General features: G+C 37.4%; 1 protein-coding gene and 1 pseudogene across 1 annotated transcript; one reads left to right on the top strand and one right to left on the bottom strand.

Annotated features, from left to right (window-relative positions):
- Nucleotides 1–324: 324 nt before the first annotated feature.
- LOC122654912 lies at nucleotides 325–5,435 on the bottom strand (annotated as a pseudogene).
- LOC122653666 (nudix hydrolase 18, mitochondrial-like) lies at nucleotides 5,376–6,748 on the top strand. Its single transcript, XM_043847584.1, has 6 exons — nucleotides 5,376–5,437; nucleotides 5,506–5,654; nucleotides 5,878–6,007; nucleotides 6,103–6,186; nucleotides 6,302–6,430; nucleotides 6,546–6,748. The coding sequence occupies exons 2-6, from the start codon at nucleotides 5,584–5,586 to the stop codon at nucleotides 6,705–6,707; spliced, it is 576 nt and encodes a 191-aa protein (XP_043703519.1). The 5' UTR covers nucleotides 5,376–5,437; nucleotides 5,506–5,583; the 3' UTR covers nucleotides 6,708–6,748.
- Nucleotides 6,749–18,250: the final 11,502 nt, after the last annotated feature.

Below are 18,250 nucleotides of genomic sequence, written 5' to 3'. Positions count from 1 at the left end.
ACCATCCTACCGTGCAGCCCCACCTCACTATCTCTCCTCCCCTCCTCTACTTCCTCCACCTCTCGTAGCCGCTCATCACTCCAAGTTGCAGCATCTCTGTCCAACTCCTTTCTCTATCTGAAATTTTTTGAAGGTGGTGGGGTCTTCTCCAAAAAGCAGAGATTTTTACAGGAGATTTCGATTCAAATTGGTTTGCGAATTGCAATTGCAGTGGTAGATGAGTAGATCAGCTCACGCGGCACGCCTCACGGGGATATCGAGGAAGCCTACCTGAAACAAACTGAGTTTTATATTTAAATTTTTGAAATGGTAATCTTTGTTTCCTTAATCAAGATTCTTTACAATGTGTTTCCCGATTTTCCTCATTTTTACCCAAAAAGAGCAAATCAAACACGAATACACAAGGGGTTTTGATAAGTGGGGTAGTTCTTTTTCCGGTCGAAAATCAAAACCCAGAGCGTCAATGATGTCCACAGAGCTTCACCCTACTTTTCTCAAAGAGTCGGAGAATCGCTCTGCCTTGAGTAGCAGAGCATCCAAGACTGCTTGATTATCTAACAAAATCACGTCCCTTTCAAAAAAACCAGATGCTGATACCTGTACGATTTCCGCTACATCTGTTTCATTCCAACCACCTTCCCTCAGGATTGTTCCGATCCTTTCTAAATACCCTTCAACCCATTTCGACAATTTTCCCCAAAATGTTGGCCGAGGAATCTCATAGTATTGATCGGAAGATAAAGAAGACGACAGAGATGACGAATTCCTCTGCCTTCTATCGATGGCTGCATCACTCCAGAACTCAACCCATCTAGGTGTTCTGCTCCCAGCGGCGCCACCGGAATCTAAGCTTCTACGGGAGCAATTAGATGAAAATGATAACGAAACTGTTGTCTTCTCATTGACTGAGCGCTGCTTTTTGAGGACGCAGGGATCATTGTCCCATCGGAGCAGAGACTCCCATTCGAAGAAATCGGATAAATCTGATCCGCAACAGAATATTCGATTCTCGTCGCCGGAGAAGATAGGGTTTCCAGCCAAAGAGGGGTTGCAAGGGATGTAGCAGTGGTTGAAGAGAGGGATCAAGATGAGTACCTTCTTCAGTGCATTTCGAGCTACGCGCAGAGCCTTCTCAGGGTCAGATGGCCATGGGCCCCAAGACTTGGGCCATAGAGTGTTGCGTGCAATCAGAAAATAAATTGCAGCGATTGGAACGTCAAGACAGGCATGGAGACGGAGGCGTGAAGGTGGGGCTTCACGGTGGTGATGGTGTTAATGTTGGGTGGTGATGGTGGTGGTGGTGGTGGTGGTATTGGGTAGGTAAAAGAAGATAATGATTTGGGGAAGATAAGGGCATTTTGGTATTTTCAAATTTTAGCAAATAGGTCAGGGCAATTAGGTCTTTTCAAATTTTAGAAAAGATAAAAGAAAGGGTAGTTTGGTCATTTTATAGCATTTAATACCTGGTGTGGACTTAAATGGTATTTGGGGTGTAAAGCAGGGGTGGTACATGGAATATTGAGGGGTGGTATGTGGAATATTGAGCCGCTTAGGGGGGTACGAGGAATATTGGGTGCATTCTAGGGGGGTACGTGTACTTTACCCTTATTTTAATTGTGGGAAAAAGCTCTCTGAGTCTAAGGAAGCGTACACTGTGTCTTCTCACATGATTTATTATCTTGTTTGTAAAGAAAAAGATTAAATAATTAAAATAATCAATGTGAGAGGATCTAGAGATAGAGTGTCCTACTTACTTAGAGAACCCTCGATCTCCCTGTAATTATTTTCTCTCTCTCTCTCTTACATTAACTTTGTGGTTGATTCTATATGTATTATATTGTTCTCTAAGTCGCTATTAGTATGGCAATGAAGATTCCCTCCACATTGGTGTTGTGGGGTTTTTATCCCGAACAAAAACAAATAAGAACTGAGATATTCACCAAAAAAAGGGGGCTAAGGTTTTCTCAAGTCACAATGAATGAAAACCCATTTACCAAGGGACTTCAGATTTACTAAAACCTAATGGGGAATTGTGAACCTTAAGATGGTGTGGTGAAGGAAAACTCTCCAATAAACAAAGGAATAAAAAGTTCTTTGGCCAACAGACCATGAAGGATATTTCTCTCTGTCTCTCCTCCTTACATGAAATGATCTCTCTAAATTTAGATGTTTGAAAACTCACTACAAGAAACAAGAGCAATGGCGAAACTTACGTCGAAGTACAAGCCTATTACTTTGTAAAAATTTACTACTACCTAAGTTCACAGCCAGAGAAATTCAATAATTCATTTCCTCTTTTGAGTCACAAATACCTTCCGGCCTCCCCTCCCTCTCCCTCTGCCTCTCTCTTCTTCCCCCTATTCCCCACCCTCTCCTCCTCCCTATCTCTTTCTAGAAACCTAATCAAAGTCCATGTGGCACTCTAATCTAGATTGGCAAAATAAAATATTAAAAAATATAAATGGAGAGAAGAAAAAAGGTCTTGGAAGTAACAACTATTTGTCATCATATAGCAGCAAAACTGAGAAAAAATAGGATTAAGTAGAATAATGGTGGCCGGAGGGGTTTGTAGTGGAGTGCTGAGACTCTTGGATGCTGATTGACCCACGTGGAGGCCTCATGTGACTTGGTGGGACCCGTTGTAGTTTCCTTCCTGTAATGGCTTTTCTAAGGTCGGAGAGTCTCTGTTATAAGTATTTGCCATCAATTTGGACCATCGATCTGATACACATAAAACTATTGTTTCCCCCCCTTCCCCCAACAGTCGATTGCGTGTGGTGACCATTCAAAACACCATGTGATTAACGGATTATCGTCATTCGATCAACCTGTTTTGGATTCCGAAGTTAGATCGAAGTCACACATTTGTTAAAAATGACTTAAAAGTATATTAGATGATCACTACCCGCCCACTATCTTCATTAAGCAAGTGAAAACCAATTATTATGTAAGTATTAAATGCACGAGAATCTATCTTTGTTTTATAACTTAAAGTCTAATATGTTTTCTCCCAATATCACCATTCAAGTGAAAACTAGTATATGTTCATCCATGTAAAGGATTACTGTTATATAAGATATTACTATGGAGTAAGGAGAGGATTGAGTATGTTATCAATTTTCGATAAATTAGAGACATACACCAATTAGAAGGTTAGACGCAGGAAAACAAAGGAGTCTTTTTTAATAGAGAAGAGAGAGAAAGACATATGCGTGCCCAATCTTTTTCCATGTTATTATTCATGTTTTGCTATTGATCCATCTATATATGCATCTAAACATTTATATTGTATGAATGATACTTTTATAATAAAATATCAATTACTTTATGTGTTACACCATAGTCAATGAGCTTGGAAAGCTGGATGTCTAAACTGCCACGTGTCGAACATCCACACTAGCATTGCTGCACTGTCGAGCACTAGAGAATTGAAGAAGATAATTTTCCACAAGGAATGCTAATGCACTGCTACAGTGTAGTCTATGACACTCTAGCTAGCCATCAAAATACCCTGGTTCTCACTTCCCAATGCTTTACAAAGTGGGGCCCATTGCATTGGGTGGCTGGATCGATAGTCATGATGTAAAATCATTTTACATCCAAGAATGGTTTTAGAAATTGGTATTCTATATTTATTAGTCATTATCAATACTGACACTTATTTTTTTTTTTGGGTAAGAATCAATACCGACACTTAACAAATACGGATAGACGAATATGATAGAAATATGCTTTTATAAAAAACACAATAATATTTTGATCTTAAATCAAGATCGACTCACGTATCAATATCAACTGCGATTGATATCGTGAACTAAATCCATGCATTTAAGCAACAGTCTAGTCGTATTTGCAAACCCCTTGTAAGAAAAAAGAAAAGATAAAAAACCCTCATGATTCATGAAAGAAACGGCACTATAACAGTAGCGGAAAAAAAAAGAAGGAATTATTAAGTACGGTCAAATGTCAAGAGTGTTTGGGTTAATTAGGACAATAATTTGGATTATAAATTGGCCAAAACCAAACTTTAGGTGAAACTTTGCACATTTGTATTCATCTATTTTATTTATTTATTTATTTATTTTGACAAAGATAAAATTTATTGCAATTCAAGGTAAGAAAAACTCATGGCCTCTTGGTTGCATAAGTACCGAAGCCAAGGAGTAGAATCTGGCCACACTGTCTGACTTGCTATGGACAAGGCCTTCTAAGATAAAGTGTAAGAAATAAATTTAATTTCACAATGTTTACGTGAAGCTTTGCACATTTGTATCCATCTAAAGTGCAAGAAAGATGTTCAATTTCACAATGTTTGAGATATGAAATTTGAACGGATTGATTCAATTGATATAGATCAGTAATGGTAACGATAGTGACCATGGACTCAGATATCGAGTTTGGATTGGCCAATACCGAGGATTTGGCTCCCCTCTAAGGAGTCCATTACCTAAGGAGTACTTGGGAACATATCCAACGAATGGACTGCTGCGCACACATTGTGGTGCACCATCCGCAGGCAGAATAGTAAAAAAATCGTATCAAAATCTTGGGGCAAAAAAGTCCTATCAAACTCAATACAGCCAATCAACATAGGCAGAAATTCAGAATTGACAATGACCAGTACCGGTAGTGTTACTGAGTGAACTAAATACTTGGCCTTGTCAGATTAGCCCTTGATTTAAAACCTTGATTGGACACAGATAAAGGTGCTCAATTAAAGTTTTACAATGGTGACTAACTGGGTCTGTACTGGATTCCATAAAGACCAGCCTTTTTTTTTTTGTGATCAGCTCTCAAAAGTGTGGCTGGCCAGACCAACTTTTGGTCGGATTTTAAATTCCAAACCGGATTAATAACAGTACGGCTTAGTGGGATCCTTGACAAAAACAGTACCAATCTTTCCAGTAACAGCTGACGTGGTATCATGAGGCTTGAAGCCACAAAAATTAAAAAGGTAAGAGGATATAAATCATATGATTGGTTGATAGGCAATAGAATCGCGGCGCGTGGAATGACAGAAAAACCAAAAAGAATTAAAAAGAGGGAAAAGACGGAAAAATATATGAGATCCGTGAAGAGAAAGCGACGTGACGCGTCAGTTATACGTGTGATCCGTCAGGTACCGTTTGGGCGCATACACGGCTTTATAAAGCACTGACCACTCGATTACTTAGACTCTCCATTATATATTGATTATTTTATTTATTTATTTATTTTTCCATGGATGGTTCATGCGCTCATGTTGGCACATCCACTGCTATTAAAAGGTGGGCACAACCGTTCTTCCCTCTTATCCATGACAAGCACATAACACACTTTCCCATCCAAACAACCATTACTCCTCTCTCTCTCTCTCTCTCTCTCTCTCTCTCTCGGCCGTTTCCTTCTGATATTCCAAGAATAGGGAAAGGGGGTAACCGATACTCACCAGACATTGAGTGAAATAGCTAACGATTTTATTTTGGCTTTCTTTCTGTTTGTTAGTCAAGGGTTCGTTGCAGAAAATCAAAGGTTTCTTCCTAGTTTCTTTCCCCAAACCTATTCCGCTTTACATTCGCACTCTCTGTTTGCAAATCTAGAAACATGGTTTCTTTGGTTTCTCGTACGGGAAGACACTTGCAGCGCTACAAGGATGGACGTCGGCTTGTCGTTGGGTACGTATTTTCTTTTCCCCTCTCTATGTTCTTCATTTCTTGATTGCATTTTGAATGGAAATCTCCATGGAACTGTTAATAGGGAGAAATTTCGTAATGGGTCTGTCTTCTTGAGTTTGGCCGAATGCGTTTGCCCATTCCAACAATTTTCATTTCCATTAATTGACAAGGAAATTTTCCAACTTTGGAATCTAATTTTGATGGGCATTTTCAATTTCTGCAGATGCATACCTTACAGATACAAGAATGGGGAGGATCCTTCATGTGATAGCAGTAATACCATTGATGATGAAGGCGAATTGGAGATCCTTGTCATCACTTCTCAAAAGGGTCAAGGCATGTTGTTCCCAAAGGTACCAAAACTCTCTAATTACGATCAAAACCATATGAATTGAACTTCTGGAATAGTTTTGCTCATGATATTATCTCTGTCTACTTCATTCATCAGGGAGGTTGGGAAATAGATGAGTCAATTGAAGAAGCAGCCTTGCGAGAGACGCTGGAGGAAGCCGGTGTAAAAGGCAAAGTTCAGGTCAGTTTAATTTCAATCCTTTTTGTAGTAAGTTGCCTTGATTTGCAGAGATATTAATATTTGAGTTACTTGGTGTCGTCTGTAACTAAATTTCATTACTTAATTTCTCTTGCAGAATAAAATTGGGGAATGGTGTTTCAGGAGCAAAAGGTATAACACAATCTACGAAGGTGTTATGTTCCCCTTGCTTGTTAAAGAGCAACTTGATCTTTGGCCTGAGAAGAACCTTCGCCAAAGGAAATGGGTAAGTTAAATAATAACTCAGATTTGCATCAATCAGTGAAGAAGAATGAGGATTTCCCCTCTTTAAATGAAAATTCTCTGATTCTGGTTTGATTTTTTTTTGGTTGGTGTTACAGATGACTGTGGCTGAGGCTAGAGAAGTGTGTCAACATTGGTGGATGAAGGAAGCACTAGACAGACTGGTTCGACGCTTGATGCAACAACCAGAGGAAGAAGACATAATAAGAATATCAAGTTCTTTAAGCGATGAGGAAGTAGGACCTTGTGCTCTAAGCTAGAGAAGGAAGGAAGGAAGGAAGGAAGGAAGGGGGGCTCTGTAGTTTTTTACTTTCAGTGCCTATTGGAAGGACCCATCTCGTTTCTTGAGTCGGCACAAGGAACAAAGAACTAATCTTGCGTTGACTTGGTTGTTGGGCAAGTTACTTGTAATTTCCAATTGCAGTGCAGGTTAGAATTTTTCAGCTTTTCTTTGGACTTCTGGAAACCCATGAGGGTTTTGATCCCAAACATCAATTTGTACATAGAGATCATCATCTCCACTTTTTGAATAAAAAAATAAAGTCTTGAATTTTCCATGGATGGGTTTGCAAGTGTTCACAGATTCTATAAATGTAACAACAATACAGGAGGCCAATTGGGTTACTGGAGTCTACTAGTTTATTATTTGATCATGAATCCATTAATGAAGAAGATCAGAAATGGATGACCAAACCTAAGAGTTGCAAAAACCAGAGACTCTGGTTGTTAATATGAATTTAACAAAGGAAAGTTCATTTCTGTCTTAAAAGTCAAAACCCTAAAAGGCATTTTGATTGCCTAAAGTTACTAACTAAGAACAGTGCCCGGCCTGCAAAGCCATGTGAAGTCTGAAGTCATTAAAAACCACCCATTTAGAGTTCGGTGGTGGTGGTGGTGGTGGACATTGGACAATGGCAAGTGGGAACAGCATTGAATCGCGCCGCATTTAAAGGCCTTCTAGAGAAACGGTAGGAGAGAAGAAGAGGCCTGGAGGGTTTAGATCTTCTTGGCTTAAGAAAATAAAAATAAGAAAAAACGGTGTAATAGCGTGAGAAAATCACCAAAATCCGCCGCATTTTGAGCATCAGAAAGTCGTGAGCGGAAACGTCACTTATACTTCTTATCACACTTCTATAAAGAAATAATAAATTTTTAACCCGAGTATTTAGAATCTAAATTGAATACATCTAATGTTTATATAATATCCTTTACCCAAACAACAACAAAAAAAAAAGTTAATATAATATCAAAATGGGAGGATTTACCCCCTCCCCTCTAAAGAAACAGGGGATATGGTTCCATGGTTTTACGTTTCAGTTCGATATCGATCATAATGTTGATATGATATTTACTTGGCAATACTGATACTCAAAATTAGGGATGTAAACATATCGGATTCAGTTCAGACAATGTTATATCCACATCCGCTTCTGATTAGTTTTTGAACGGATTCAAATAATGCTAAATGAATACGAACACAAATACGGATCGGATATGTTATTCGTGTACAAGTAAATATAGCTTTTCAGATAGTTATAGTCAATCAGTATCCGCATCGTTTAGCTTTCGGACAGATTCAGATAGTGCTAAACAGATACGAATACGGATTTCGATTATTCATTTACACCCCTACCCAAAACCATGTTACGATGTGAGAGTGGATGACATAAAAGATAGGAGAAAATGTGTCACACCATGTTACGATGTGAGAGTGGATGACATAAAAGTTAGGAGAAAATGTGGCACTGTGGAGCCGGATCATTATCACCTACACTTCTGACACCCTCCAATTCTCTACAATCCCTCACATGGGAGTGAAATGACCACTTACCCATTGCCTTGAGAAGTGTGTCCAGGCAGTGGGTAAGTGGTCATTTCAACTCCCATGTGAGGGATTGTAGGGGAATTGGAGGGTGTCAAAATTGTAGGAGATAAAAATTCCTGTGGAACCTACATGGTTAGGATGTGAGTAGATGACAAAAGTTAGTCCTAGGCCTCCTGGCAGAATTCACCTTACAAATAGAATTATTAGTTATTTTTTTGAATAGTTGCATCTTGTAGTAAAGAAAGAAAAAAGTGTTAAAGTTGAGAAATTGTAATGCTATCATTTTTTTTACTCTTACTTTCATTTTTTATTTCACTCCTCATTTTTCTTTATCTCATTTCTTTATTTTTATTCTTACTATTTTGTTTTGAAAGGATCTATATAGGCAACCCCATTTAGTTTGGATAAGATTGTGTTTTATTTCTAAAGTTTTTAAAATTAATTAAAGATAAAAATAATTTTTTTAAAAATAATTTAAAAGTGATTTACCATATGCTAGTCTCAAGTTGTTATTTTCTTGCACAAGCATACATAAATGAAATGGAATGACATAATCCTCATTGAAAGAAGAATTGTTATATTAAAAGGCCAAAAAGTAAAGTTACAATAAGATTTTCTCTTTTTGAATTGTAAGCTATTGTAGAACTATATATCTATCTCCATTGGATATATCATCCAATTTTGACCACAAAATGCATTTCTAGAAGGTATTCAAATGAAAATGTCATCATTTACGCCATATATATAATCACATCTTAGCAAGTTCATGTTGGGTGTATGATGTCTTATATTCCGTCACTTGCATAATGGGCTGATTTCAAAGGGTCGTTAAAAGGCCGTAGGAGTGTAAGGCCCCGAGGTCTCGAGGCCCAAAGGAATTTTTAGGGTTATATGAAGTATTTCGATAAATTATCTGTATAGAGATTGCTATATATTTGTAGCGAGGGTTCTTTGTATGTAAGTAATGTGAGAGAGGTGTAGGAACGGCCGACTATGATCCTATTCTCCATTGATAGTGAAACATGTCGATCTCATTTCATCGTAAACATAAGCAATATTGGTAAACCATGTAAGTCTTTGTGTGCAAGTATTATCCAATAAACACTAACATAACAAATGGACGCATCATGACTTGGAAGGCTTGGCATCAAGCCCTCAATAAATGTCATATAACACTTTAGTTAAGGTTCAAAATTTGGTAGACATATTGGCATCAACATTAAACAATATTCATACTATTTAGACCAGTCTTATATCCTAGTCTTCTTTATTAAAAACTTAAATACTGAGAGGATTTCATACGACGCCAAAGTGTTGTTTTGCACCAATAAGAAAGGTGGGTAACAAATCGTCCACTGAGGGCATTTATTGAAGAGAGAGAGTGTATGGTCCATGAGTGGGATGTGAGAGGGCGTTTCTCCCTGGAATTACAACATTTTTCCATACCTCCTTGCCGGTGTAGATGCTTCTTCAAATTTGAACAATGATTAAAGGGTTGCATCAGTTTTCAGCTCAATGGTACTAGCCAAATGAATTGGAAGGTTATGGTCCTATCTTGGCCCTCTTGCAGTTATTTGCTGCAACAAAACATTCTGTGGAAGACTGTTCAGTATACAGTTTTATGGTCAATTTGGTCAGAAATAAATCAGCAAATATTCGAAGGCGAACAGAGAACTTTGGAAGCTTTGCAATAGGGAGTTCCAGTCTCCTTAAGAGTTGATCGAGTTGTAGAGCAGAGTCTAAAAATAATCAGATCAAAATGGTTTCTTTACAACAGTTCAGGTCCATTATTTTGAAGTCTACATGTTTTCATAATGATAATTTTATTTGTAGCTCTGTTTTAGTTAGGGAGTTTTGTTTAAACTTAGGCTGTGTATAGTATGCATTCTTGGAATGCATTCTAGGCTGATTTGGCATTTTCAGATGATAAAAATAGTTGTTTTTATCGTCCGTGATGTGAAATTGACATAGAATGCATTCCAAGAACGCATACCAAATATAACATTAATTTGGTTTCTCAGACAGGTTCTTAGTTTGTAACTACGAGCTTCGACCTTTTTGTTGTTCTTTATATACTGATTTAAGTATGAGTGATGAAAGTGTCGTTCTGTCTTCTATCAAAGGGAAAGAATTTTTTTTAACCTTAAAAAGTAGGAAACATAATTGGTTTTTTTTTTTTTTTTTGGGGGGGGGGGTGGGGACAAAATTTTGCCATGTATTTGACGCTGATGTGAAATCACTTTTTAGGAAGATGTTGCATAGGAAGCAGATGATAGCATTTTTTCAGATATTAGAGAAGATTCTTCTAAAAAATTATAAATCAAGATTTTGATCTCAAGATTCGAATATTCTAGATCAAGATTTTGGGATATATGAGACATTAAATTATAAGCCAGTAAAGAAGTGCCTCATGTATAAATTATAAAGAAGAAGAGTTTTTCTTACATTTAAAGATTGTGACCAACTATGACAGTCACGCTTTTAATGTAAACAAGTCATATAAGATATTTTGGTATAAAAAAACTCAAAAAATGTAGAGTTGGAAAACAAAAATTATAGGAGAGAGTTTCATTAGATGCGAGAGTGCAATTTCACACTAATAGAAGTGGAGGGTGACAAATCGTCCAATACGCGTGACCATTTAATGACGAAAGGGTGTGAGACCCATAAGTGGTATGTGAGAGGACGTGCACAAAAATCTACACACTAATTAAATTTTGTGAGCTATATACCCAAAAAAAAAATTCACTTTTGTAAGCTTAACATGTTTTAAGAAAAATTATTATCAAAATATTAAAAAATTAAAATCAAAAGTAACCTTATAGGCTGTTTATAATCTCATGTATCCATGATTGATGAGTCTCATTTAGTTCAAGAGTTCGTTCAAGAACGTTATAAAGTAGCTCATCTATACAATAAGAAGCTTAATTTATGTGTGCAAAAAAGAAATCATAGTCTACAAAATTTTTGTTCGGGATTCAATCTTAGTCAAACACAAGGCATAATCATAAATAAGTCCCAAAATATGATTCTAAAAAGGGTGAGAAGTATGACACCTGTGATCAGACATGGGGTTACACAAAATGATCATGTACCCACTAATCACCCTAATCAATGCATGCATGCACACTCGAACAGATTCCTTTTTCCCTTCTAAAAATTAAGACTTCTGTGGTTTTATGTCTTTGAATTTTAATAAAATGAAGAGTGAGTGATAGCAGCGCTAAGGCTGAAAACCTTAGACACACACCTTACATGCACCATCCTAATCTAATCCATTGATTTTTTTTATATTAAATTTTAACCGTTCAATGTAAAACACTTGTTCCCACCCAAAAAAAAATGTAAAACTGTCCCTGGTCTATTGTAATTTCTGAGGAAAGGGGAAGAGTAGTGAGCACCAGAGTTCAGGAACAAAAGGAATGGTGAAAGTTGGTCTTTTAGCCATTTATTCTCTTTAATAAGTTTCATTTTTTCGTTGGTTTTTCAAAGCTTTATGTTATCTCTATTTGTTTCTAAACTTGACGTGTGAATAAGGAATCTTGGAGTACCCTTGGAGGAAGGGTGTCAAATTTCAACCCAAATCAATCAGATCGATTGAAACCAACTAGTTCAGCCCAGCCCAGATCGAACCGAATCGAACCAAACCCAACCCTCATCGCTATGATTTCGGATTGGGATTTTATGGAACCAAAGAAACCGAAACTGAAAAACTGGACAAACCCAATAAAATTTGAGACCATACTGATAGTAACCCTATAAGAAACCGAAAACAAATAAAAAACCAAGATTTGTCCATGCAGAGCCCCTTAAGGTGAATACAATAGAGTTTTTGTTGATGTTGCTGTGCTACTTTCTTTTCACTATTATTTTTAATTTTTTGTCTTGACTAGGATCCATGTAACTGATCCCATTTAGTAAGTTGTGATAAGGTTGAGTTGTTGTTGCCCTTATGTACACATGTAAATTCAAAACTAAACCAGACCGAACCCTATAGTAGCCTAAATCGATAACAAAAAATTGATAAGAAATCAGACCAAAACAGACCGAAACTGAAACAATCTGAACTGAAAAGTTCCTTAACAGTTTGATTCCGGTTGGCTTAGTAACAATCTGAAACCAATTTCGTCTGACCGAAACTGGACTGAGCCGATCGATTAACACCTCTACCTTGGGGTCTATCTACCTTAAAAATTCAGTCCATAGGCATGACTTGCAACTTGGTATTTGTGCCGTCCATTGATTCCATAATGGATATGCCATCTAAGAACCGTTCTCAACAATGTAAGTGTTTTTTTTTTGTTTTTTTTTGTGAAAGACTACATGTCCGACCCCAACCCCTTTTTCATTGTCGGATGTTGAGCTTCCACTTGAGTGGCATGTTCCAACTAATAACTCATAAATTTATCATGTGTGTGTTGGTGATTAAATGGATGATACTCATAAATACCTTTTTGGTGAAGAAAAAAACTCAAGGAATTCACATATTGTATTTTGAATCTCTTTTTATAATTTGGCTCAATAGAATTATATAAAGAATTCAAAATATCGAAAAATTGACACAAAGTTGATCATATGGATTTCAGATCATCATATGTTAGTAGAATTGGTAGGTCGAGCAACAAAGGAAAGTGGGATATTGGAGTATACTAATGAAATTGTAAGGTTTTTAACTAGAATAAAACGATATATTTTGGCAAACAAGGATTTGTGCATAGAGAGATTCTATATTGTAGATGAGCTATCCCAGTGAATTCCTCCTTATTCAATGGTCTAGAATTACTTCCTTCAAAGTCCGGGTATTGTTCAAACTCCCTAGTGAAATTATCAAAAAAAATTTCTCAAATAAATAGTAGTAGTGATTTGGGTGAGTATATTTTAGGAATCTTTGTGCAAAGACAACGCAGAGGAGATTGTCCAAATGATGTGGATTCACACAAACAACAGGATGAACATAGAGATTATGAGATAAAATAGAGAAGTTGATGCTCACATTGATTCACAGTTGTGGGATAATTAAATTGGGTGTCATAGTACTGAACATCCACCAATTTAACCTGTTTTCTTCTACTCCCTACGATGTTAGTTTTGACTTTTCGCAGTCATTCCATTAAAAGTATCTAGTGGAAGACAACCCGGCTCCCCTAGAAGTAATTCTAATGGAAGAAGGCTCAGTATAAGTGTTAGCAGGCATCCTCTTCATTGTGATGTGTTGATGAAAGTGGAGTTCTACCAAAAAAAAAAAAAAAAATTGATGAAGTGGAGTTAAAAGATGTCAAGAGTCCTTGTGGAGAAACTTGAGCATCTATTGGCAGGTGTGTAAGCGTGGCCCTGACAGCCTGAGCCCAAATAGGATCAAGGTTGGATTTTATTCACCCATGAGGGTGGGTTAGGATTGAAATTTTCAGGCCTTGGATCATAGTCGGGCTAGGCTAGGGTTGAGGCCTCAGGCTAAGCCCAGCTTGACTTGACCTATGTTAGGTTATGCTTTACAATTTATTGTTTAGATTTTACAATTTTTGTTTAGCATTTAATTATCTATTGGTTTAACCAAAGAAAAAAGTCTAATTATCTATTGAATGAAAATATTTAGAGAAAATATCATCCCCTCCCCTCTAAGTTTGCTTAATATCAACCCAATACCTAAATTTTCAAAAATAACAACTCCCTCCCCTATTTTATAAAGATTCTATCAACCGTACCCTAACCGTTAAAAACTACCATTAATTGATGACGTGGACAAGTCCAATTTACCTAAAACTCCAGATTACCCTTAATTTATTTTAATTCCATTTTTACCCCTCCAAAAAGGGGTCTTCTTCTTTTTTTATTTCCGCCATTAACGATCTGCAACCTTCCTTCACCATTGACGACTTGCAAGGTATCTAGAACTGCAAGCTTCCGCCATTCACTATAATTGCTTTCTTCTGCCAGCACCACCATCATCGCCACCACTGTCTGAAGAGGGGTTGATGAGATTTGGTGGAGGGGTTTTTGTTTGCACAGGAACTACACTATCAGTCCCTATGGAAGGAGGATTACAGTCGAGATCCAAGTAAGGATCCATGTCCGAGAAGAAATAATCTCCAGATTTCAAATCTTGAGCTTCGATGAGCTTATTTGGGTTAGGGTACGTTTGGTAAAAGCCAAGAAGTGGCTTCAGCTTCTTCTCTGTCACCATCGGCATTGCTGAGGTCATTGTCATCATCGCCATTAGATTTGTTGGGGACGAGGAGGTTCTTCTTGTGATTTAACTAAATGAAGGAAATGAATCGACTGTCGGAGTTAGCTAGTGATTTCTTTAGGAATAAAGGAAAATGATGAGAAGAGTTGGATGAAGAAGAATCTTGATTCTAACTGTATTTAGAATCAATTGGGTTATTGAATTGTTTTGGAAGAGGATAATATTGGTTAATGGGTTAATACGGATCTCTAATGCATGTTCCATCAGGTGTTTAATGCACCCCATCAAAGAACTTTGTTATGCATCTCATTCGATTTTCTCCCCTATTGCCTCTCATCATCATGGTTTCCACCAATTTTGGAAATGGTTTTGTGGGTTATTTTCACATTTATCAGAGAAAATAGTGGTAATTGGGATTCTGCGATTGAAGTTTCAGATGGGTTTGAGGGATTTAGTTTCTGCTTCGCCACAGATTTACAATGCACATGGGATGCACAGGGATGGGATAGAGCTGGGCTTGTTGCGGTGGTGTACAGCGGTGAGATGTTTGGCGGTGGGTGATTGCGGTGGATGATGGCAGGACTGTGGTGATGTACAGCAGCTAGGATGAGGGGTTGGATGGCAGATCAAAAAAAGCTCTTATGTTGCTGCTGCGAAGAGGGTTTGGTTGGTGACAGCCATGGCGGGGTGCTAGCGGTGGAAGAAGATCGGTGGTTGATAAATTCTTTTTTTTTTTACATTTGTTTACAGAGATTTGAAGCTAGAAAATGTAATGATTCAAAAAAATGGTCACCAGATGCTCGTCGATTTCGATCTCTCAACGAAACTTTCTGCGAAATCTCTAGAACCTCGTCAGATTCTTCGATTGAACACAATGAATTCTGAAATCAAATCCATCACTTACAAACGATCCCTATCGCTTTTCCACTGCTTTGGCTCTGGCATTTCGCTTGTGAAGGCCGGTGGGGTTACAGAGGAGGAAGAAGAAGAAGAGGGGAGTGGGTCCCGTTGGATTTTATATTTTGAGAAATAAAACTAATTATGGGTGAGTGGGGGCAAAAGAGGGGTAATTTGTCTTTACACATGTTTTTTTTAACAGCGTTACGTACTTAAGATACGGTTGATAGAATCTTTATAAAGTAGGGGAGGGAGTTATCATTTTTGAAAACTTGGGTCCTGGGTTGATAGTAAGCAAACTTTGAGGGGAGGGGGATGACATTTTCTCAAATATTTACAATTTTAAGATTGGGCTAAGTTTTTTAATCCAAAGAAATGTCAGATCAATTGAGTATGAAACAAACCAATACCTAATTACACGTGTCTCCTTTTTTTAATGCATAGGACGATGTAAATGGCCAAAAAGCAGGACAAGTTAGGGCCAACAAAGCCCTAGCAAAAATCAAGATCAATTAGGACAACCCAGCCCTCGGCACAAATCAGGGTCAATCAGGACCAACTTGGCCCAACCCAGCCCGGTCAGGGTCAATCAAAGCCGGGCTGGGCTGGTGTGAGCCCAATAAGATTGGGCCTGGGCTGAGATAACTCAATCAAACCTATGGCCGGGTTGGGCTTGGATTGAGGTAAGGTTTTAAAAAATCCGGCCCAACCTGACCTTGTTTCACCCCTATCTATTGGTAATGCAACTAAAGGAGTCGAATGAACGATGAAGCATGATCTAGAAATAGCACAGGCGACAAGTGTGAGCGAGGTGGGATACATGTTGGTTCATTATAATTATATCGTAACACTAACACAACAAAGAACTCAAAATGTGATAAACAGAGACAAAGTTGATCGTTATTAAAAGAGGTAGAGGTAGGTCGACCAACAAAAGAAAGGAAGACATGAGAGTAAGTTGATGAAATTCTACTTGAATTGAGCTTCGATCTAGTGCTAGTTGGATTTAGTTTACATTTGTTTTTACCCCCTGGGTTTGCTCGTCTGGTTTAGGACGATGTGCTTCGGTCACGGAGTCCCATGTTTGAGTCCCCGCGAATGAAGCATTACATGGGGTGGGGGAGGTTTCGTGTAACCAGGGTCTTCCCTTGGGTCTGAACCATAAACCTGGTCTGGTTCAAGGGTTTTTTGGTTAGCAAAAAAAAATATTAGTTGTAAGGCTAATGAAATTAAAGTACATCCACTTTAAGTGCCCAATATCACCAAAAACAGATTTGTTCCAACGAGATAATAGCCTGCTAGAGGTAACAAGCTTAGTCATAAAATTATCTTCTCCACCAGAGATCCAATTTCCAAACAAAAAGCATTAAAATCAGGATGGCACCTCAAGACCTTCTGAACCTAATTCGAGTGCCTGGCCTTGGTTTTCTGATGTTATGATTTGGATTAAGTTAGCTTCTACTAGTGTTAGCCATTTTGAACTTTTGTTTGGAACTTTGGGTTTATTTTTCCTAAGTTGTTGATGGTGGAACCGTTCTACTTCTTTTTTTTGTTCTTTCAATGGTATTTCCCTTCTTTATAAACATAAAAATAAAAAACAGAAGGGATCCAACCCAATTATTGTCCTTGTACAGACCTCTCAAGTGGGTCTTTGCAAATTTGGGCATTTGAATGTTTGGGCGGTTCAAGCTAGGTCGAAGGCAATACGTTAGCCCATTGGTTCAGCAGGAGTCCAGCCCACTTAGTAGTTGCACATATCAAGCCAAGTGCAAGATAAATGGCCCAGCTATTCATAGGCTGGATTTGGGCGAGCTGATTGGGTTCAGAAAAGGTGGGCCAAGAACTTCCATCCTTGGTTTTGTAACTTCTGTTCTAGAAAACCAGAGCCCTATATAATATTAACAATTTAACAGTCACCCTTCTTTTCTTATAAGGGAAGTCAAATTATCATACTTAAAAAAAATAAAAAATAAAAAATAAAATTTTGTAATCATTACCCCATGTGATAATATCGCTAACTCCAAATCATTTCATATTTGGTTATTAAATTCCACTTTACTTTGCATCCAATTCCCTTTGGTTTAAAATATAAAATAAAAATTACATGTAAAATGTATTATTACTAAATATGCAAGAAATTTAAGTAGTTTATATAATCACATGGGGTAATGATTACAAAAATTCCTTTTTGAGGATTGAAAATTTTCTGTTCCCTTCCCTTTAATTCCCCTTGCAACCAAACAGAACTGTAAAAGTTGTAAAGAAATCAAATTTGAGAAATAAAATTTACAACCTATGATACAAATGTTAGAACTTTAGATTTATTTTTCCCATACAATCAAGAGTTGTTCATAACGATGTGAAATTTAAATGAGTAATTTGGCTTCTACCCAAAAAAAAAAAAAGAAAGTAATTTGGTATATTGGTCCATGAGGGTAGAAGGAGAATTTCAACAAAATATTTTAGACCATCAATACAAGATGTGAGACATAGGTGATTATTTTGCTCATCTTCAAATTCATACCCCAATTACTTTCAAAATAGGGAAGCATGGTCAATTACTAAGGTAAAGGTCATTTTCAAAAATATTTTTTGTCAACTGGTATAAAATTTGAGTGCCACAGTTTTTGGATGGTTAATAAGTTTCTAGTTAATAATAATCCATCCGTTGGCATATTACTATTCCCTTGTATTTTTGCTATCCACTCTTTTCAACGAGTTTTATTTCCTTGCTGGTTTCAAAGGTTTACGGTATCACTGGGCCAACCCTATTTGTCTTGAAGCTTGACATGTGAATGGGGGACTTTGAGGTAAGTTTGTCAAAATTAGCCTAAATTAGTCGGATCGATCAAAACCGACTAGTTCAGCCCAAACCCCTTGTCTTTAACCAAACCAAT

The sequence above is a fragment of the Telopea speciosissima genome, chromosome 3 (genome assembly GCF_018873765.1).
Source record: "Telopea speciosissima isolate NSW1024214 ecotype Mountain lineage chromosome 3, Tspe_v1, whole genome shotgun sequence".
NCBI lineage: Eukaryota > Viridiplantae > Streptophyta > Magnoliopsida > Proteales > Proteaceae > Telopea > Telopea speciosissima.
The sequence above is the reverse complement of the archived record's forward strand: the minus strand, read 5'-3'. Positions and strand labels throughout refer to the sequence as shown.